A 23774-nucleotide genomic window follows, 5' to 3' on the forward strand; every position below is an offset into this window, starting at 1 on the left:
TGTGTGGTAAGAAAAAAGAGGTAAGCACCTTGTAACAACAGTACTTACTTTCAGTTGTTGTGGTGCAGATGATCTCACTGTTCTACCCTTGCATGGGAATATATTAAATAAAACTTCTCAAAGGTAATGTTTGAAAGACAGTATTATTCAGCGGTTCACAACACAAGTTTGGAAGTCATAGAGATCAGCACACACATTCTAAATATTTGGGCAAGTCATGGACTCCCTGATTCTCAGTTTTGTCATTAATATAATAAAGATAATTATCATAGTAGAACCCCACAGAATCATTGTGACAATTAAATGAGACAATGCCTATAGAAAATATAAGAACAGTTTCTGGCACAGAGCAGGAGCTCAAGAAGTGGTATTTTTTATTAATCCTATTTTTACATTAATATTTTTGTATTAATAAATATGAACTTTACTAGAACATTTCCTCCTCCTGGGGAGGGCAGTAGTTATAGCTATACCTACTTTTTAAGAGCAATTATGGAGCAACTAAGAAAAAATTCTTAGTATTTCTTATTCTACAATAGCCAGAGATCAAGGGTTGTTCTGGGACAGCCATCTTCTGGTAAGTTATAAAGCCACTACCTACTGGAAAGGTCTAACTCGAGAACAGAAAAAAAAAAAAAAAAGGAAGAACTAAAATCAGTGATAAGCAACTCCAGTAGAAGAGGTGATTCAGAGATAATGGCCGTAAAGAGATAGGAAAATCAAGAGCTGACCATGTACAGTTGTATCTCTCCCATATGCACTGACAATATCAAAACTTAAAGAAAAATATTCTCATAGGCTTTGGTATGGAGGAATGGAAAAGTGTGCAGATTATTATGGCCTAGCCTCTAGGTCAGTGGTGAATAAATCACAAAAGACTGTTAAACTAAAAGGAAGAAATACCCTTCGGGCTCATAATTCAGCCTAAACAGGTGCTTTTAGTGCACACTGGGTGTAGCAATGGGCTCTTTAAAGGGCTTCAAGAGAGAAGGAGGCACTCTCTTTTCTTTCAGAAAATCTTCTAGAAGGTTCACTCATTCAGGATCCCAGCACAGCATAGCAGCACAGCAGTTGTCATGTTGGGATTTGGTTGGCATTCATTTAGGAGGTAGAGCAATAAGATCAGGAGCTTTCTAAGGAATCCGGGAGAGCCAAGGCATGGATGGTACCCAAACGCTGAGTGACTAGCCCCAGAAACTACTCAGATACCAGGGCAGAAATGAAGTAAGCTGGCAGGAGTCAGGGAGCACAGATGTAGAGCAGTTCTAGGCAAGTCACCAAGAACACGGTTGATCAACATTTTTGGAGCACCCTGTAAAAAATTCTGGGAAAGCTCACTGAATCCCATACATTCAGGCACAGGGTGTGTGTGATGTTAACAGTGACAACAGTAATGCTAATAATAACAATAACCATAGCTATGACTGATTCAATGCAAAGGTCATACAGGAGTCCCTCCTTCTCTGAGGGAGATACCTTCCAAAATCCCCCAGTGCATGCTTAAAACTACAGATAGTACCAAACCCTATATACATATATGTCTATGATAAACTTTAATTTATTAAAGTAGGCACAATAAGAGATTCGCAATGATAATAATACAATAGAACAATTATAAGACTATACTGTCATCAAAGTGATGTGAATGCACTCTCTCTTTCTCACACAATATCTTATTGTATAATACTCTTCTTGGGATGATGCAAGATGATAAAATGCCTACGTGATGAGACGAGGTGAGATGAATGACTATCGGCAGTGCCACGTAGAGTTAGGATACCACTGACCTTCATAAGGTCAGGAGGGGGATCATCTGTTCCCCATGGTGGACTGTGGTATCTCTATTAATTTAATGTCTTCGTTCCTATACTGTAAGCTCCAGAGGGGCTTCTGTTTATGTAACTTAGTTACGCACCTAGCCTCTAGCATCATGTTTAGAGCTCGAATAAATCTTGTAAGGTGTGATAGACTAAAAAGCTAAGAAATAAGAGGGAGGGAGGGAGGGGAAAAGAGTGGGAGGGAGGGAGGAAGGACAGAAGGAAGTAAAGAAGAAAGGAGGGAGAGGAGGAAGGAAAACAACCTGAAGCTCAGGGTTGCCCAAAGGTCCTCAGCCAGTAGTTTAAAGAGGCAGGATTTGAACCTAGGTCTGCTTTGACTTCGAAGCCTGTGTATTTACCTGTTATATCATATAAGTAACTAGAAAAGAAAAAGAGCCCTTTGGGTAAAGAAGACTGGAACAGGGACAAGTACCAGCTACAGAATGCTTCATATATTTTCCTCTGGGTTACAAATAGATTTCAGAGCAGAGAGTTTCAGCCCCCAAAGGTAGGAGGAGAGGAGCTACAGAGTCGGAGGTGTGCACAGGTGAATCCAGTTACCGGAGACAGTAGGGATCTCCATCAGTGAAATTTAGCAAGGACACAAGGGGTTTTAACGGAGATATTGTTGAAGAAAAATGGAACGCGGAGAGGTCAACCTCTGTCAGCAGTAAGATCTCTTAAGCACGTCTATCTTTCCGATCTGGCTTAGAGGGAAAGAGTTTCAGTGATGAAAGCCAGCTTAATAAACTAACTGATTCACTATCAGAATGGCTGTCGAATAATTGAAGTGCTTCACAGCCATTTAAAAACAGGTACATGAAAAAAAAAAAAAGCACATGATATACTTAAAGATCTTCATCTTTTTTTACCTGTCAACATGACTCTGAAAAAAATCTAATATCAAAACCATTTGCGTTAGAGAAGGAGTTTATTCAATAGTTGAATTAAACCATCACCTGAGCCCTCGGACCTCAGCAGAGACAGTGCTAAATGGATTTGGGGAAGGTTACCATAATCCCTTCCAATCTCCCTTAGTTTTCCTGAAAATAAATGGAACATTTAAGTAAAGGTAGAGTATTTACTACTCCAAGACAGATTCAAGGCAGTCTCCTCTCAAAACAACAACAAAAAACCCAGAAGGCCATCTGTAGCTACTCCAGTCCATCCAACATCCAAAGTAATTGTTTACAAATGCAGATGGAAATGTGACTTCTCCTTAAACCCCTCCAGTGGCTTTCCACTGCCTCCCACTCAATTCCAGATCCATCTCCATCGCTCACACAGCCCCGCCTGGTCTGAATCTCGCCTTCCTTCTCTCCTATTTCCATTCCCTCCCTTCAGTCCTCCATCCCCTCCAACCACTCTGGCTTTTCTTTTGTTCCTTGAGCTTCCCAAGTCCCCCGGCAGTGGGTTAGCCCCGCAGTGCCCACTCATGAAACACTGTGCTCCCAGATCTTGACATGTCATGTTGTGAAGAAGTCTCCGCTATAATGTCTTTCCTGACCACGGAAAGCAGCTTTGATCCCCGCTGCCCCACACCTTTCCCAGTGAGTCTTTGTTTTTCATTGACTCTACCACCATCTAAAATTATCTTGTTTATTCATTTGGTTGATGAGTCTTGTCCCCTCACAGTCGGAGGCAAGCCCCAGCAGAGCAAGGACTCTTTGCTCCCTTGTAACCTGCACTCAGAAGCATGGCTGGCTCACAGCATACCACCACCACTAGAGACTGTCCTCCGTTATCTTGGCCAAAACTCACTGAGAGGGCAACAAACTCTATTCTTCCATTTGTCTGCATGAGGGGCATTGACACAAAGATAGAAGATAGTGGAAAACTCAAAAGAAGAACCCTAGTTGAATATTTTGATCTGGCAATTGGATTGCTTGGATTAGACCTTGCTGAGATCACATTCAAAACAATATTTGGGTTTGTAATTAGGCCAAGATAGATTTCATCTGAACACACTTTAAAATGCATTTGAAATTGTCCCACTACATAGTCATTATTAGAAACAATATTTTTACCCAGTTTCACAAAATTATATGTAGCATTTCCTGCTCAAATAAATATTTTGCCAAATGCAGGACGGTGTTCTACGCCAAGTATCCAGGAATGATGAAAATCATTTGTATGTGTGAAAGGTGGATGATAATGGGGAGAGAAGTTAACTCTAGTAGGGTTATATCCAGAAACCCTTCTGGTAGAGCACAGAATTTTTTTTTTAAGACTTTATTTATTTATTTGACAGAGAGAGAGAGAGAGAGATAGCATGAGTGGGGGTAGGGGCAGAAGGAGAGGCAGAATCAGGCTCCCCGCTGAGCAGGGCGCCTGACATGGGGACTTGATCCCAGGACCCGAGGACCATAACCTGAGCTCAAGGCAGACACTTAACCAACGGCACCACCTGGGCGCCCCAGAGCACAGAATCTTAAAACTAGTTAGCACCTTCAAAATTATTTAAGCTAACCTTTACTTGAAAAGTTTCTGAGATACTAAATGTAACAACAGCCCTAAAGCTACACTGTTTATATAAAAATTTACTGCTTTTAAAAATATTTTCACGTATATTTTGTGCTTGGATATTTACCACCAAGTGAGAAAGGCAGGAAAGCTCATTTGCCATTCCACAGATGGGAAAATAGAAGAGATGGTGACTTACCCAAAATACACAGCCAGGACCTTCAAAGAGGACACAGAAAATCAATTCCCACCCACCTGGCAAATTCTTGGCCTCATCCTCATAGCTAATAAAGAATGGTGCCAGGAGATGTTAGAATTTTTTGAATTAAAATCAATTTCTCTTTCTACTACTTTGCTCTCTCTTCTGAATGTTAGATAGCTTGTCCAAAGTCACTTAGCTGGCTGGAGCGCTGTCAGGACTCGAGCCCAAAGCAGAACTGCAACCACCTCACCCAACTGTCTTGCCAAATGAAAACGAAATCTTCCTGACACACCACGTGACTCATTAACATGAGCCATTCTAGCTCGATATACAAACCAACTTCCAGCTAACAGTCTAAATGTCTGACAACAGGGAAGAGTAACATAAATGACAAAACGATGGGATATTCTACAACCAGTACAAATAATGCTCGTGAAGACCATTTCAGGAGGATGATAATGGTAGCTCGCATTTCTTGACTGAGCATTGACTCTGTGCCAAATACTGTTTTTCATATATTATATGTCACATATATATAATTATAATATATATTATAAAAATAATACTCACTATACATAATACGTTAAGCTCATTTAGTCCTTATAATAACCTTTCCCGATAGGGATTATCCCATACAGAGAAGAGACAGAAGCACAAAGGGGTTAAATAATTGGCCTAAACCTACAGAGCTGACAAGTGTAGAGGAGTCAAAGTTTACATGTCTCCAGTGTGTCTCCAGATCCATTACTCTTAACAAATATGCACACTGCCTAGGACAGTGGTTCCAATCTAATGCCAAGTGGAAAAGCCATAGGTGTCTGCGTGTGGATATACACACATGTGTGCATACATATGTTCTGATCAAATTGGGTCCTTTGACATATTTATTTTGCCTGTAAAGATATTAAGAGCTAGAATTCATTGAGGGCTTATCTATTAGGCCAGGTAAGTGTCACCTGAAGTCCGTACATTTTTTAAATTTAATTTCCCCACTATCTTTTTTTTAAAAAGATTTTATTTATATACGTGAGAGAATGAGAGAGAGAGAGAGGGAGAAAAAAAAAAGAGAGCATGAGAGGGGAGAAGATCAGAGGGAGAAGTAGACTCCCTGATGAGCAGGGAGACCGATGTGGGACTTGATCCTGGACTCCAGAATCATGACTTGAGATGAAGGCAGTTGCTTAAACAACTGAGGCATCCAGGTGCCCTAATTTCCCCCACTATCTTATGTGGAGGGTGTTCTTCTACCCTCTTTACTGCTAACAGCGCTGAGGCTTGAAGGGCTTCAGATTGTCCCCAAAGTCCATGTTCTACACTCAACAAATTGTCGCAGTGGTTACTTATTTCATAATAATGAGATAATTGGAGATTTCAATTTCTCCTTTGTATCTTTCTGTTTTCTGAGTTTTCTACAATGAAACCCGGTCTCTCCTAAAATGAGAGCAAAACAATTAATGTAGTCAGGCAGACTATGTGAGATACTAGATTAACTGCATGCTCCTGAACCAGAACATGGCGCTCAGCCAGAGTGAGCCTACGCAGCAGATGGGTGCTCTGGGGAGAGGAGAGGGCGCAGGATCCTGGGTACTGCCTGGCATCCAGGAACCATACTGGAGCCTTCAATGTTCCCAGCAGAATAACCTTTAATATACCTTTCATAGGAACCAAGTGCTTCTTTTAATGTTTTGCATATATCAACTCATATAATTCTCATACACTGAGCAGCTTGTCTATTTCCCAAAAAGTTGCGATCCCTCAATAGCATTCATTCATTCACTGGCTTTTTACTGAGTACTTACACATGCCATACATTGGGAATACAAAATTGAGTGAGACACGGTCCCTGCTCTGAGTCCTTGGTTCTTGGCGGAGGAGCCAACAAAGTAGGTATATAAATGGAAAATGGCAGGTAAGATTTATTAAGAGTTTAACACTTTACCTCAAGACTGCCTCATCAACCCCTACTTGCCAGCCACCCTATGGCTTCTAGACTTGCCTGCCAGTCCCTTCCATCAAATGAACCAGTTCCTTAAAAATATCTCTTTCTCTGGGGCACCTGGGTGGCTCAGTGTGTTAAAGCCTCTGCTTTCCGCTCGGGTCATGATCCCAGGGTTCTGGGATCGAGCCCCGCATCAGGAGCTCTGCTCGGCGGGGAGCCTGCTTCCACCTTCTCTCTCTCTCTCTGCCTGCTTGTGATCTCTGCCTGTCAAGTGTGTAAATAAAATCTTTAAAAAAAAATATCTCTTTCTCTCCCTTTCTCTCTTTCTCTTTCCCTCTTCCTTCCCCCTCTCCCTGGCCCTCGCCCTCTCCCACTTTCTTTCTCTCTCTGTCTCTGTCTCTCTCTTTCTTTGCGTCTGCTTCTTAACCTATTGGTTCTGTACCTCTGGAAAATGCATAGCTGATTTAATCCTACAACCTCATATGAGTAAATTACCTACGAGAAAGTTACTGTTATTATCATTTCCATCTTCTAGATGAGGAAGCAGATGCACTAGCTTTTCAAGGTTACATACATGAGATTTAACCTAGGTCACTCTGACTCCAGAGCCAGTGCTCTTAAACCTTCCGATATGTGGCCTTAGGAGGGCAAGATCTGAGAGCTAAGTGAGCTCAAGGAGCAACTCACTTTCAACACGGAGAATATGGGAGGCTTCATTGAAGAGGGGCCACTTCTATTTGACCTTGAATGATCAGAGCAGACTATGCCCATGCAGATAAGGGAAGGAATAGCATATACAAAGAAAAGAGAAAAGCAAGGAGCCACTGTCTGGCTGGTACAAGGTGTTTTTGAAGAAATGAGGTAGCCGGTGTGTGAAAGTGTTACACCACACACAAAAGCATTTGAGCTTCATCTTAGAGGCATGGGGAAAAAAAATCAAAGGCAGGTGGGGAAAGTGATGTCTTTGATGGCTGTGAGGTGCATGGATGGGAAGCAGCAAGGTCTGATCAGGTATGGTAGCAGAGGATAAAAGGGAGAGAACAGAGCCAAGATCTTTTAGGAAGGATCATCTATAACTCTAAAGGACCAACTGCTGTGTGGCAAGTTGGAAGGAGAAATGAGGAATGAATCCAAGCACAGCCTGGGGCTTGACTACCTGGTAGACACAATCCTTTGAACGGGAGGCCCACAGAGCCTAAGAAAAACTTGGTGGTTAAAGTCTATAGTACAAGAGAAGGGTCCTACCTGTTATAGGGCTTATAGACCATTTTCTACCATTGCTACCAACCCTAGTGCTGTGAGCATGCCACTTTTCCGTGATACTCTAAGGCATTTGTAAAGGTTGGGTGCAGAGCGAGACCACATACAACCCAGTTTTACTCATAGTTCTTCAACTTTGGGAAGCTGTCCATGGTAGGGAAAGCAACATTGTATCATCCCATGTGCCAATTCCAAACAACTAGTAGAGGTGGCCTGGACTACGATGGTGAGACAGATGCCAAGGCCAGAGAACATGATGTTTGAGACTGATTGGTGATAACTTCCAAGGTCAAGAAAGGTAAAGTTGTAACCCCTGGCCACTGAGAATCAAGAATGATAGAATATGTTAGTAATGAACAGTATGGTGAAGGGAGGAGAGGAACCTGTAGGTCCCACTGCAAAAGACGTACAGCAATAATCGACTTGACAGGTCAAATAGCAAGCAGTAATGCCTGGCCACTGAATGTTAAGAATCCACATGTAACAATCAAACTGAGAGAGAGCCATCAGAAAATCACTGGCATGGGCATCACATTTCTTCAGAGGTTTTCATAGTTATTATCTCATTAGAGCTTCATGACTCCGTGGGGTAGAGAGCCAGTGTCATTCCTACCTTACAAATGGGGATGCTGAGGCCAAAGCAGTTTTAGAACTCACTCAAGGTCATAGAGCTTGTCAGGAGATCCAGCCCCTTCAATTCCCAGTTGTTCCCTCCACACAGCGCTGACTCACTGACAGCAGACGCATGAGACATGGAAGCACAGGAGAGAGCTATAAATGGCCACATTGTGTGTGGATGGAGCAGAGCGGTGGCCCCTGGGGACACATTCATTTGTGTGTCTTTGGGCAGTCACCCAACCAGTCCCAGCACCTTTGAACGTGAAAGACACCATGGCTTCCAAGTCTTTGTCTATTCACATTTTTGGAATCATTACTAAAATAAACTTTGACTTGTCCCCTTATGGAGAGAATAAAAATCCTTGGGTAAGTGATTTCATTTGGCTCTGGTTTTCTCAACTGCAAAACGGGGTTGGACTAGATTGGTTCATCTTCAATGGTAGCACACACCATCATGTTTTCCTGATAATGGCCAAGGCTTTCACAGAATGTCAGTGAACACCGAGGTGTCCTTCTCAGGGAGAAAGGGCTTTTGTTTATTGTGGGAGCCAGGCTTTTTGATTAAACATTGTGTAGAGGGTGAGCTGTGAAATCCGATATCCCATATCCCTCCACATTATAAAATTCTGGGAAACCAGTGAGTGCCACTGAAAGGTGCCCGCTTCTGTGTTTGGTGGCCTTCCTCAAGCTGATGGCTGATCTGAAGGATCATAATCTGTTAATTAAATCCTTTGCTTCATAGTGAACAAAGCTTGTGAAATACTATGTCCAATCTGGTCAATCTGTTGTACATTTGTCAGCCAGAGACCCAGGCCAAACAATTTCAGATACAAGTAGGACTTTCTGGTATGATGGTTACACTATCATACAAATAAAGACCACTTGACTGGGAGTCAAACATGGTGCATAAATGCTGGTTCTGCCACTTGGTAAGATGGTCAGCTTAAGCGAGTCACATAACCTCACCAGGCCTGACTTTTCTGTTTGAAAGAAAGATAGTAAACTTGTTCCTTCTACCCCACAGAGATGATGATGTGAAAATAAAATGGATATGCACACAAGTGTATGATAGCATGTACTAGATTCTGAGCTTCTGAAAATAGAGACCACAGCTGCCTTTTTATTCCCTTGTCATATTCCCAGTGCCTAAAACACCTGACACTGAAGAGAAACCTCTGATATACCTCTTGAATAAATGACGCATTTTGGAATGTTTGAAGTGTGTGCAAGTCAGACAATCTTATGACAATGCCCTAAGTAGCACAATATTTTACTCATTATTCTGCCTGTTAAAGATGGGTAACATGAGTCAGTCTCCATGGTTCTTTTTTAAAAATTCTAAATTACCAGTCCTGATACACAAGAGAAGAAGCTAATAGGAACAAAAAATAAAAATGAAGGTCAAACATAGCCAAAACATTCATGAATTGATGTGTAATTCTGATTCTGGAGTCACCCTTATCATGAGGCCATTTCCCTTGTGTGGAAATGTTCAAGCTTCAAGTTATAGTTGAACACTCAGCTCTAACTCCAGGCTTGGAACCACAAGCTAAGGGAAGAGCATGATATTCACCCATTCACTTAAATATGTGGAAAGAATGAGTCCAAGAGGCACAACAGAACCAGCTTCAGAACACCAGGCTTCTGAATGCCCAGCTGTCACTAGACATGTGGATAACACAGGCTTATACCAACTGACTAATGCAAAAGGAAACTGGTTTTCATACCACTGAAGATTCACGGGTGTCTGCTTCTATGTTACCTCGGAGTCCCCCTCGTAAACATCCCTCTCTCCTTTTGTTCAGAAGCACTTGCTGCTCTACCTATGTTCTGAAACTCTGCACATGCTCTTTCTCCCACCTCTTTGGACTCTTCCTCCAAATGGCTGCTCACCTCCTCCCCTCCTTCAAATCTTTGCTCATACGTCTTCTCAGTGAGGCCATCCATTCCCGACTTCCTTACGATTGCAATCCCATCTACCCCACTCCTTCCTCTCCTCCACAACTTCCTCTATCTCCTTTCTCCATTCAGTTCTTCTCCAAAGTTCTGATCCCCATCAAATGTACTCTGTGTTCCATTTTATTTTCCCATCTCTCCTGCACCAAACAGGAAGCTCTGTATAGGCGGGAACTTGTAGCTGCTGTTCACTATTGAAGCTCTAGCACGTAGACCAGGGCCGAACACCTAGGACACATTTGTACAATTCATGCAATTCCTGATGAACACACGGACAGTTCTCTGCTCTAAGGACTATAGATGAGGGTGGCATCACTGCACTCTGTCTTCTGATGCTGAAAGGGGCAAAACGAACTTGGGGCATCGATGCAAAAGAACAGCAGAGGAGGAGTAGCCACTGAAAGGCAGAAAGTAATACATCTGAATTATTTTTGTGTTAGGAACAATTACATTTTGAAATGGGAGGAAAAGGACTCAATCATTCAATTTAAACCTTGGAGGGAGTAAGACTGGGAAATCCAAACCATTCAGTGAGTGCCAGAGACTCTTCAAGCTAGAAGCTCTAGAGGTAGGCAGATCAATTCTCTCATTTTGTTTGCAAGGAAACAGAACCCCAGAAAGGTAAAGTAACCTTCTCAAGGCACACAGCCAAGCAGTCACAACACTTAGACTCAAACCTAAGTCTGACTTCTGGGTCCATGCTCTTTCCACAAAAAAACCCAGACTACACAAATTCAGCAACCATTCTGAGCTTCTAAGACTAAGGAGTTCCTCGATCAGCAATAATTTGGCAAAAACCTCATTTACCATCACATTGTATGAATGCATTATACAACATTACATTCACCTGCATTCCTTTATCTATTTAAAAATACTTTGCCAGGGGCGCCTGGGTGGCTCAGTGGGTTAAGCCTCTGCCTTTGACTCAGGTCATGATCTCAGGGTCCTGGGATCAGGCCCCACATTGGGCTCTCTGCTCAGCGGGGAGCCTGCTTGCCCCTCTCTCTCTCTGCCTGCCTCTCTCCCTACTTGTGATCTCTCCCTCTCTGTGTCAAATAAGTAAATAAATAAAATATAAAAAAAAATACTTTGCTAGATTCCAAGTCAAACACTACCTCTAGAAGCCAGTGTTTTCAGATCTGGTCATAATCCAGAAAAGGAGAGCCCTGGGAGAGAAAGATGGGGTAGAAGCATGATGGAAGTGGAGCCAGGAAAGGCAGAAATAAAGGAAAGCAGGAAGAGAGAGAGAAAAGGAAAAACATGTACAGCATATTCACAGCACTGCTCCTGGGATTTTCTGGGAATTTCTTTGAATAGCTGTGTTATCACTCATTTCTTTCCATTATAAAATCATTTCTTTGGAGCTAGTCACCAAAATGATTCAAGCTCAAACACTTATTTTCAAATGGACCATTTCTTTTCTTTTCCTTCTCAAAATGTATTTTCTGTACATCACCACATCCCACTTAACAATGCATTATTTTTTCTTAATTATTTCATGTTTATTTTCCAGGGAGAACACAAATTTGAGCATTTATTTTTCCTACATCGACTATCACACCCCTAATAATACCTTACAATGCACCATATGAAGTCATCGGAGTAATTATATCTGGTTTCCTCCCTTCTCCAATGAATGAACAAACATACTAAGCACCCACTGTGTGTCAAGAACTAAGGATGGGAGGTGAATATGATAGACCAGATTTCCATTCTTGTGGAGCTGAGCTCTGGAGAAATTCAGCCCATGTACCATTACACGACCAAGGGTCATAAATACATCTCTGAGGAGAAAAGGTGGACTGAGACGTAGTAGGGGCACAGGGTGTGTGTTTGAGAGCTTGGGATGACAAGAGGATAGGGATGTCCTCCTGAGGAGGTGGTGGTTTTGCTGGGACCACAAAAAATCAGTTATTCCATGAATAGGCAAAGTCGTGTTCTAGGTGGAGTAAAAGCCCTAAGGCAAGAAAGTATCTGTTTTAAACACTCTGAAACCAGCAGTAAGGCACTCAGTGTGCTTGGAGAGTCACGTCAGGCCAGAGTGGCCAGCCTCCTTTATGTGATTGACTTTAACAGAAATAAGAAGATAAAGAAGCTTTTTAAACAAGTAAGTGACATGACATGAGGTATTTCAATAGAGATTCTAAGTATCTCCCTGACATTCTGTGGATATAGTGAAACGTTATACATGTTCCGAGAATGGAGACTGACCCCTCTCCAGTGGAGCCTGACCTTCATCGCTAGTGGCTCTGCCCCTGGTAAGCATACCATCCTGTGCCCACAGAAATATTTGGTAGTCAATATAGAAACTGGTTTGACCCAACACCTCTGCCACACACGCTACTTTCTCCTCAAGGATATCCTGCCCTTCTCATGCCCCTCAGTTCTCTTCTATCTCAGTTTGTTTCTCCTCGGGGACTATTTCAGACACATAAGCCCAAATCCATTGTAATCCCTTCAACATTTTCTCCCTTCCAACTCCTGTACCATTATCTCAGTAAATTCTCTCTTTTTTTATTAATTCCATTTGTGAGTTTATATAATGAAAGTAATCAGAGTTTAACAGTAGTACATGTGATAAAATTGAATTGAGGAAAGGTAAACCGTGAGAATGGAAGTAAAATTAAACATAATTGAAAATCCAGTGTCATAAGCCTCTAAAACTTCTGGAAATATACCTGAAAACACTCTTCAGATTGTGTCTCCATATCCTCATTGTCCTCTAATTAAATCTTCCCTTTCACAAATACCAACATTTCAAATTGAAAACACATTTCATCCCATTGTTCTCTTCTGGCTACTTACTGTGGTAACTGTATTGTTCTTCACACATTTCATTGCAAATATTTAGTATTTCAACTAAATCCTGGGTTAATGGCCTTTGAACATCTCGTATGAGACTCTAATCATATATATCATTATTCCTATGGGAAAACCTGTTTCAAGTGAGCAATTCATAAACAAACTTTCAGGAACATAAAAACTGAGTTGGTGACTTCCTGCAATTATTATTTGAAACATGGATAATGTATTTGCCAAATCCAAAAGAAAGAATTGTCCAGAGTCTTCTAGAATGGTTTATCTAAGATAAGTTTTTTAAGACTGCATATTCTTTTTAGAGATTTAAAGTGTTGACCCTTGGAATTGTATGGGAATTTACACATTTAAGAATACTCTTTCTGACACAGAGCCTCGAGGAAGGAGAGAACTTACATAAAGCATGACCCATGTACTAGAATCTCATATGCATGCTTAAGATTTTCCACAATAACTTCACTCTTTCTGGGAAGTTAGAAGCATTCCCTTTAAAACTTCTTAGCTAACTAGAAAATGAACAATTCCAGCTTCAAAATGCTTTGTTCCTTTTTCATCAGATCAAAGAGTTTTCCAAATAAATAAAACTCTATTTCTAGATAGAAAAAAAATCTTTACTATTATAAGTTTCATTGCAACAACAAAAGCTCAGTTAAGCTAGGATTGTTCGAAATTGTATAAATAATTTTGGGGATAAAAAGCATTAATGAGGAATTAAAAGGTAGGGCCTGGGTGGTCCAATTGGTTAAGCATCTGCCTTTGGCTCAGGTCATGATCTCAGGATCTTGGGATGGAGTCCCACATCAGGCTTTCTGCTCAGTGGTGAGTCTGCTTCACTCTCTCACTCTCCCTCTCTCTCTCACTTAAATAAATAAAATCTTTTTAAAAAGGTATTAAAAAACAAAAAATAAATAAAAGGTATGGTCTGTGGATATTTATATTCAAAAGAGAGAGAGAAAGAGAATATACCACCCAAGAAACTAGTTTTCAGTTAGCTCCTAGTTTTCAGTTAGGTTAAGATGCCCATCTTGATACAAATTTTTTTAAAGTTCCTATTATAAAATGTTATGAGGGATCAAAAATATAGGCATTGTTGTTAAATGAACTTGGGTCCAGAAAATCCTCTTCTCCATTTATTGGAATTCAGGAAAACCATATAATTATGTCTTCTGGGGTAAACACGCTAATGCAAAACATCCAGGTGACTATGCTGGTTCATTGTTTTTCCTCTAAAATTGAAGGAAGCAATAGATACATGGCATAATAAAGAACTCCAATTTGGTTTATGCTATTTATAAGAACTTGAATGAACTAAAAAAAAATGAAATTGGGTTCAAATTCCTTTCTGCCCATTTTCTGCTTCAAAATATTATTTTTTTATTTTTACAATTTCAAAAAAGGACTGCATGCAGAATACTCTTATTTATAGGCCATCATGATTAGTAAATATTACAAAAATTATTCAATCACCCTGTACATTACAATTATATCCTGCAACCCCTTAACAATGTACTTGTTAATTTTAAAAATTGTTATATAGGATGAAACCACTGGCACCCTAAAACTTAGGTTCCAAGACGGTACCTAAGAGCCTGACTATGGAACTAAAAGCATAGGTAATTGCGGACAGCTCTGTGAGACAAGGGAAAACTTCCCAGGCTGCCCTACAAACATAGAGATGTCCTAAGAAACACTGACTTTGCTTGACTTATCTTAGGAAGGGGTAACTAAAATGGCCTTTTCAAACTTTAATAGGAATGCATGAAAACGACAGAATCCTTGAAGATTTGCCCTAATCACACAGACTGCATTGTAAGCTTAACCAGTACATGCGCCTTTTAGCAAATAACTCCCTTTGCTCACCCTCTTTCCCTCCACATTCATATAGAAGGTTCCATATCATGTGGCATTCTTCAGGAAAGACAGAACTCAATACCAACCGCTGCCAAAAAAAATAAAGACGGCAGGAATCAGCGAATCCAGTATCAAATTAAAATATATGTTTTTAAATGAAAATATTTGAAAGGAATCATGGAGCCACAAACTTCTGGTAACACGTCTGAGGTCCCTGCAGAATTATTTCCCTACCTTCAGGGATGTTAGCATCACTAGGGAGGTAGTAACGTTCCTCATCTACGACCAGAATTTTTACTAGACATTGAATGAATGGAGCCCGTATCTGATTCCATCAAAACAGGATCACAAAACTAAACTATGAGCCCTTCTGAAGAATATTTGTTTATTCCTGTTTTACACAGAGTTGAGAAGTAGCTTTGAAAAGTTGCCATGGCCATGTTTTCCTGAGCAGACAATTAAACCCTTTAATGAACGTCGAAATATATACAGTGTAAATGTAGGGTCTCTCCCTTCCTTAATAATGTATATGTGTTGACGACTGCATGTGTGCATAACCCTGTGTATGCGTGTGGGCACGTAGATGAAATGTACTAGTTGAGGAGAGACATCATTTAACCATCTTAATGTTGGGTGACACAGCCTGAGAGCTCACTGCTGTTTCAGCAGAGGGCTTCCATGACAGGATTTTAGGGTGACTTTGAGGGGTTCCTTATCTTTCCAAGGTTATTGTGATAGATGGAACAGTCTACTTCCTCTAGGGGTGAGTTAAGTGGAAATAACTGCTCCGCCACATCTTCCTGACACGAACAATTCAGAGGTGAAATTCTGGGATGCAATACCAGAAACATACATGTATTATCAAAAAGACTGGCAACTAAGTTACAAGGCTGTTGATAGGCAAATTGATCTCTAGATAAGGTTCCTACCCGCCTTTCTAAGGTCACTGAACCATTAAGATAATAAGTCTTGAAAAGCATTTAAGTAGGAACTGTGGGTAGATAAAAATGACTAGTTTCATTTATATTTTGAAGCCAATGGAAACACCTGTCCATTTTCTTTTGCAGGGATCTCACAGAAGGCAACTGCATCTATAGTGTCACCTCTAATTCAAAACGGTGCTAAAAAACATCCTTCATTGGATGAATTTGGCAGACCCAGGGTGATAGTGCTAATTCAGCTCCCACACAAGTCTTTGTTCCAGTTCTCATCTCAGTTTAGGCAGCTCAGATAAGCTTATCATAGGGCTTTGAACCAACTGACATTCTGGAATGGCACAATAAGCGATATCACCAGGAGAGTTGTTAATGAGCGTCAATAAATATGACTTCCTTCGGAAAAGACACTTTAACTCCGTAGTTTGCAAGGCAAGAAGTGAAAATGAAAGATCTTCCACTTCTCTGTGTAAGATTCAGACCTAATCAAAATGTATGCAGATTTCTTTTTAGGAAATGCTACAAATGAAATTTAGCTGGAGAAATATACTACCTCTAGAGATAAAATTGTTCTTTTTTTTTTTTCTGAAAAGGGTAATCCACATGAGTTTAAATTGAAAAGTATATCAGTAATACTCTTTCTGTTTGTCTTGCCTTGTAATTCAAAGATTAAATTCATTTCAAATTAATGAAAATGATTTAATCTCAGGGCATTAGTAATTTCAGTTTATTTAAACCTGTATTTTAAAGAACTAGCTTGAGAGCTCTTTGCAAACAAGACGAGGCTCCAAAACAAAATGATACCCAATCTCTCTTTTAAGGTTATTTTCTAAAATCTGTGAGCCATGACTGTAGAATTCTTCACTCCCCCAAATTACATTAACAGTGTTTGACATGATGACACAGAGAGCAAAAAGAATTCATTTCTACCAAATAAGTGTGGGCTACACCACTGCTTTTTGAAAACATCCTCCTCTTATTCCATTTTGGTAAATTTCTAAGGAATGTTTAAAATCTGTAGGACAGACCTTGGCTTAAGAGGTGGCCTCTCTGCCATTTTCATGGCTGATTTGAGACCCATTATGCACTTGATTCTGCATTGTGAAATCCAGGCTGGGGACAAATTTCTGCCTGTCATCTTAGGAAAGGCCAGGAGTTTTGCACCATCCTGTAGTGTGAAAACAAAATCAAAGACAGGGTAGGGCTGCCTGCTTCTTTCTTAATCAGCTTGCAGCTTTTTTGAGGCAATCTTGGTTGTCAACTATCTCAGGCTTAGAATGGTAATTTAGTAGAATAAAATATAGTTTAAACAACATATCCCTAGGGAAAGTTCCTTCTTACACTTAATATCGAATGCAAAAAGGTAATCAGTAAGTAATTATTTGGTGCTTGGCGAAGAATCATTGCACGGGAATGCATTTAAGAAGCGCAAAATCTTTTTTTTTTTTTTTTTAACCTGATAAGACCCTGAATCCGGGGCTAAGAGGCCCAGATATTTTCCTCATATTGCTCGTTCTGTTGCAATGACATCCCCATGTAACTATATAGCTTATGGACCAAATTTGCTGCACTTCCTACCCCAACAATAACATGTAAATTGTGGAGATAAAAATGTCTTACAAGAATTTTTTTTAAAAAACTTAAACAGTTCACTGAAAACGACAGCATGGATAACTCTGTCAATGACCTCCCCTATCTAATGTCAATTTCAGAAAACAAGTTTCCATTGTAAATGTTTAATCATGTAGTCCCAGGAACCCAGAGCAGAAAACCTTATCTTCTCTCCCAACTTATTTGCTCTGCAAGCTCTTTCTTAGCTCTATCTCAGCTCCCTGGAAGCACTTTAGGTGCTCCCCCCACCCCCAGAAGAGCTGGGAGCTCGTAGGTTCTGAGCTAAACAGAAGCCTTGTGGTTTGATTCCATTAGTCTGAGCCCTGGTCTGCTGCAAGCAAACTGCAGCATTTCTGTTTGCAAATCCTGGCAACCAGGTTCTAGACCAGCCACAAACCCAGGCTGCACACATTCTTCAACGCTGTTCTACCCAAACCTTGCCTGAAGCCAGTCAACCACAGCAGAAAGCATCCTACCTTCCATCATGGTGGCAGAATTGCATTCCTTAATTTCCAAGGAGTCTGAAAAAATACAGGAGGATAAGATTCCAGGTCCCAGCTAAGTCCTCACAACGCCGCTGCCGAGAGGTCTGCTCTGTCCACTGCTGAAGCCAAAGGAGACAAGTGTTAACCCCAAAGACAGGCCATGGATGCTGCTGGTGCCGCTTCACCTACAGGCTCCCAGGAAGATGCTGCGAGAGAAAGGGAGAGGAACAGCAAGCCGGCCGAGCTGCACCGCCTGCGCTGCCTCGGCCAATCCCTTCAGCTCTGGACCGCGTCACATGGTAGCCAGCCTGCATCTCCTGACACAATACCCCGGGAGAGCACACAGAACCTATTTTCCGTCCCTATTCCCCTCCACCCCCACCCCTCCCGCTTGTCACCAAACGCACAGCCCCTTCCCCACCTGGTGACGCACTTCCCCGCCCCTCCTCTTCGTCTTCTTAAGCCTATTGCAGCGGCTGGGTACCCGGGATTAATTATCAGACGCTGCCACCTTAACGGGGGACTCGGGCATGAAAGGAGCACCTAAGTGGCTCGCTGCGGAGGGGACTGGGGGTTTTTTTTTTTCTTCTTTGAAAGAAAAACTTGTTAATAATTCCGTGCAGTCTGATGTCTTCGCTGCACACTTGTAAGCTCCCATTCCCCTCTCCTTTTGCCCTGAAGGAATTCCAAACGTTAATGTCTGTGGCCTCCGCACACGTCCGTGGTCTCTCTCCCTCCCTCCTCCCTTTCTCTCTTGAAAGAGAGAAAAATCAATCCGGCTGACGTCACATCATAAGCAATTATCCCCAAAAGGATGATGCAGAAGAAATTTCATCCCAGCTGCCTTCAACAGAGCCAGGGAATTAATCGCGCTTGACATGCCCAAGAGCTGGGAACTGTCATTAAAACAAAGAAACAAAAGAACCCACCCGAGTGGGGCTCTGGAATCAAACTGGCAACGCTTGAGATAATTTCTGGGGCGGGAGGCGGGAGAGAGGGCAGCAGGCAGGGCGGCCAGGCCTTCGCCCGGCAGAGGACTGCTGTGCACGCCTTCTGCTCCCGCGGCAACCCGGACGCGCCGCCGGCCCGGACCGACCCCGCGGCGCTCGGCGTTCCAGTCCCGGCTCCCGGGCCCGCCGCGCGCCTCCCCGGGGCCCTACTCGCGGGAGCCGCCTCCTTCCCCAGGTGGAGCGGGGCTGTGCCGCCAACTGCAGGCCCTGGAGGAAACCGACTTTCTTCTGGAGGACACCACGGTTTTTCGCAAGGCGCCCCCGGCATCTGTAACTGCCTTCCAGCCTATTCGTTCCCCCCAGTGGAAATCCGGAGGGAAGCGATCGCGCCGGGTTCTGGCCGGAGGGGTGGGTGGAGCTCAGGGGTTTGTTGCTTCCAGGGATGGAATCTGGGTGCCGGGCTGCTGTCTAAGTGGAAGGGTTATGGCACCCTGGCCGCTAGGGCTGAGAATCCGGTCCCCGGGGACCCCGGGAGCCTTTCGAAGGGCGTCAGGCCCTGGGGTCCGGCGATCTTCGGTTCCTTTCAAGTAGGCTCGGACAGCTAAGGAGGAAGCAGGCAGCGGCATATGGGAGGAGGAGAAGGAGGGGAGATCAGAAGAAAAGTAAAGTCCTGCTTAGAACTCTAGGGGACAACAGCAGAAGTGGGGCATTTCTCTCTCTACAATCAAGCAAGAGGACGGGGAGAAAAGCCATAACAGCACAGACCAATCGTGAGCATCCAATGAAGTAGCTGTAAGAAGTTAAGATGCATTACACGATCGGTGTTGAGGCTCTAATGCTGTTATTAATCTGTTATGTTATAGTTATATCCACAAACTTTTAATATTGCTTAGCCCATGACATAGTCTAATTCTTTCTACCAGAGCAAATACGAGGTATTGCTGGCTAAAAACTAGGAAAAGAAAATACAACTCAAAAAGCTGACTGAAGGTGGGACCAGGGAGGGAGACAAACCTGAAGAGACTCTTAATCTCAGGAAACAAACTGAGGGCTGCTGGGGGTTGAGGGGGAATAGGGCCGTTGGGTGATGGACATCGGGGAGGGTATGTGCTATGGTGAGTGCTGTGAACTGTGTAAGCCTGATGAATCACAGACCTGTGTCCCTGAAGCAAATAATACATTATATGTTAGTTTAAAAAATAATAATAAATAATAATAATAATAAAAAGCTGACTGAAGAGCCTACTAACAGTTACACAAAACCCCCAAAACTCAGTTCCTTAGCAACTTACAAGTTTTGAAAAACTCTTTTTCTCCCTGAGGACACGTATTTCAGTGGCCTCGAAATTTCACAATGACACTCTCCAGGGAGGTACAAATGCTTGTGCCTTTTTCCTTATATCTATGAGGCAGCTGAATTTTAAAAGAGAAAAGAATTTCAAAGTAAAACCTGTGTTGAGTACAACTTACACTGTTCTGAAACCTGCAGAAACGAGATTCATGAGTGTGTGTGTGTGTGTGTGTGTGTGTGTGTGTGTGTGTTTAGCCAAATTTTCTATAGTGGTTAAAAACATGAATAACTATTGGCATCAAACAGACTGAGTTCAATTCTATCCCTGCCACTTAATGAACTCTGTGGTCCTGGACAAGTTATGTAATTCTCTGTGCCTCACAATTTCCTTATCTGTAAAGTGGAGATAAAAATAGTACCAAGTTCATAGGGCTATAAAAAGTAGCAATAACAAAGCTTTATTAATAACTTACTATATGCCAGGCAGTATTCTAAATGCTTGGCCAGTAAATTACTTAGCATTGTGTCTGGAGCGTAATAACCCCCGCGCCATGTTAGCTTTTTAATATGTTTTATTACCACCAAAGCACTGTCAGAGGCATCAGAGAAGTTTGTAACTAACCAAGAGTTATACCACATACACAGAGAGCAACTTAGTGGAAGACCAAGGATTACAACCTGTGGTGGAACAAGTTGGAGCGTTCTGAGGCTCCAAGGGACAGGTGAGTAGAAGAGAGATTTGAAACAAAGGGGAGTAGTCACTTTCAGAGATGGAATTTTAGAGTTAAAAAAAAAAAGGAATGGACTTGGAGTGGTTATTCTAAATCAAATAGAGGATTTGAAATAAGAAAAATGGCTCAGATAAAACCTGGAGGTAAGTGCAAACATGGAGATGTGGAGATGAGAATTTTTGTCAGAGATGTAAGGGGGCAAGAGAACCAGAGAAATCCAGGCTGCCTGTCTTCCCACACTCAGTGTACATTTTACAGTGTATTAGGGCAAATTTTCAGAGAGACTTAGTGTGGACACAGATTTATTTTAAACATGCAGCAAGCCAGCTAGTTAGAAATGAAGATACTTCAAAGATTTTTTTTTTCCATCACTGGGGTGTTTATAGGAAAAAGAAGTGTCTGGATATGATTGTCAGAGGATGGAGAAAGGGATGTGTCATTAAAGGTGGTAAGGCTAGTCAGAAGACTCGTTAAACTTTGTGAAACTTGATTACCAGCTGTAATTACCAATTGCTAATTGCCAACTGTAAGAACACCTGAAGAGCAAAGTTCTGCTTCAGATAAAAAATTGCTCAAGTGTGTTATCAGAACAGATTAAGCATCTTAATTTTATCTTCTCATAGGTTTTTGAAAACAAAAAAGAGAAGTTTTTCTCAAGAACAAAGATAATGCATTATTATATGGCTCAAATTTCATTATTTCCTAGTACAATTTTTGCTTACCATCAAGTGAAAAGGGGGAACTTTTAGCTGCTAAAATAATGGATTTTTTTTTTTTTTTTGCAAATTTTAAATGGAAGTCAAAGAAAAAGGTTGTTTAAATTACTATCTTGCATCAAAGTGCAAAGACTGCATAGGGATTTAGTCCAGGATGGTGAGCATGTATCCAGTTCATATCAGGCTCTCAGGGCCTGAAACTAGTCCAAGACCAAAAACTCAATTGCTGACATCACTAGATATGGAATTTGTTTTTTCTGAAATAACATTTGTATGGTAGTGATACCCTGTTACACATGTTTCTTGGAAACAAATCCCATTGTATTCTTACTATAAAATGTTGAACTTCTTCACAATTTCCCGATTTTAGTGTGAGGAAATATCTGTTCTAGTTCACAAAGAGAAAGAAATTCATGAGAACTGAGGCAGTTCTCAAGGAAGGAAAGAAAACTAAAATAGAGGCAATGTTTAATACATGTATTTATAGGGATATAGATAGACATATAGATAAATAAATATATTTCCAAGATAGTGATATTAGCATGGCATTTGATTCTGTCCCTCTTGCTGTCCCTGATGAAAAAATATTGTTTAATCCCTGGAAATCAGCAAGGTCTGACTCAAAGAGTTAGATTTCCTTGGGATGAAATAGGTGAAATAATATATATTATTTGGTTTGGATATATATGTGTGTGTGTATCATAGATAGATAGATAGATAGATAGATAGATAGATAACTCTATGAGCTACCCAAATAAAACCCCCTTTGACTATGTCAGTTAGAATAAAGAATGCCAGCTGGAACCAACATGGCCAAAGGGGGCTTTATTTGGATCACTCACAGAGTTATATGAAGGACTTCATTGAAAGCAAGAACTAGAACACTCCAGGAAACTTTGTTACCAAAATCAAGTACTCACAACTCTGTTTCTCTCAGCATGTCTGCTGGTTTTCTCTTACTGATTTTTCTCCTTGTGATCTGAGAGCTGGCCATTTAAATCCTTTAAGCTCACATTTCAGAGCCTGACTATTCAAGGTCTACTTCAAAAAACTTCTGGAGAAGGGCTCTGATTGAACTGGCTTGGCTCATTGTTCATCCTTTGGACCAATCAATGGGACCAGGTTGACAAGGTATCATAATAGGACTTAATTTAAACCAAAACTCACATTTAACTTAGTCACATGCCTACCACTGTGACTATATATGGGAAGGAGAGAGGCAAATTTCTGTGACAAACAACCCTTAATACTATGAATCCCCTATATTACTGGAGGAGTAGAAAAGGCATTGTCAAAAGAAAGAAGGAGCCCTATTACCAGAGTAAATGTGGGGAGAGAAACTGTGAAACAAAAGCTGTTTGCCATGGACATTACTCAGTTCACCTAAGATAAAACTTACACAAGGATTCATGATCCAGAGGGACTGAAAATGCTGCTCTAATCCTATCAAGCGTACTTGAGAGGTTATTCGTATGTTCTCACTTACTACATCCTGAGAAAAAGTGCAGACGCCATAGTCATCTTCCCCCTCACTGTGGGAGGGGTGGGGTAGGAGGAAGCTGACCGTACTTCTTGGCTCACCTATCCCAAATACAAGGCATGCCCTGGTATGCTCCCCACCCATTGCTCTATCCCTGCCCAGACCTACTTGAATATTGAGGAATGTGTATCAGCTAGGAGTCCTGCTTAATCTAGATGTACATGGATAAAGCTAAGCAATAAAGACTGAGTATATGAGAAGAGTCAGCAGCTTCAACAGAGGAAGAAAATAAACAATTACTGCTCACTAAAGCAGAGGAAACACTCTCATTGAAAGCAGAGGAAATGTAGAAAACAGGAAAGGCATTTAAAACATCTATTTCTTGGGGCACCTGGGTGGCTCAGTGAGTTAAGGCCTCTGCCTTCGGCTCATGTCGTGATCCCAGAGTCCTGGGATGGAGCCCCACTTGGGGCTCTTTGCTCAGCAGGGAGCCTGCTTCCTCCTCTCTCTCTGCCTGCCTCTCTGCCTGCTTGTGATCTCTCTGTCAAATAAATAAATAAAATCTAAAAAAAAAATCTATTTCTTACTTTTGATATAATCTTAGGGTTATAGCAACAATAAATAAGATCAGAGTGCTATGACAAAAGAGTAG

General features: G+C 41.5%; 1 protein-coding gene across 30 annotated transcripts in view; it reads right to left on the reverse strand.

The window, feature by feature from the left end:
- Positions 1-18975, reverse strand: part of SGIP1 (SH3GL interacting endocytic adaptor 1) — a 207391-nt gene extending 188416 nt beyond the window's left edge. For 6 of the 30 annotated variants that reach the window (XM_032302819.1, XM_032302815.1, XM_032302820.1 and 3 more), the window contains exon 1: positions 17946-18338. In XM_032302819.1, coding sequence (XP_032158710.1) covers positions 17946-17955 — 10 coding nt within the window. In that variant the 5' untranslated portion in view covers positions 17956-18338. Of the gene's footprint in view, positions 1-17945; positions 18340-18375; positions 18864-18883 lie in introns of those variants that run through there. The other 24 variants (XM_032302835.1, XM_032302834.1, XM_032302832.1 and 21 more) reach the window with 9 other exon arrangements.
- Positions 18976-23774: the final 4799 nt, after the last annotated feature.

Source organism: Mustela erminea, chromosome 10 (genome assembly GCF_009829155.1).
Source record: "Mustela erminea isolate mMusErm1 chromosome 10, mMusErm1.Pri, whole genome shotgun sequence".
In the NCBI taxonomy this organism is placed as follows: Eukaryota; Metazoa; Chordata; class Mammalia; order Carnivora; family Mustelidae; genus Mustela; species Mustela erminea.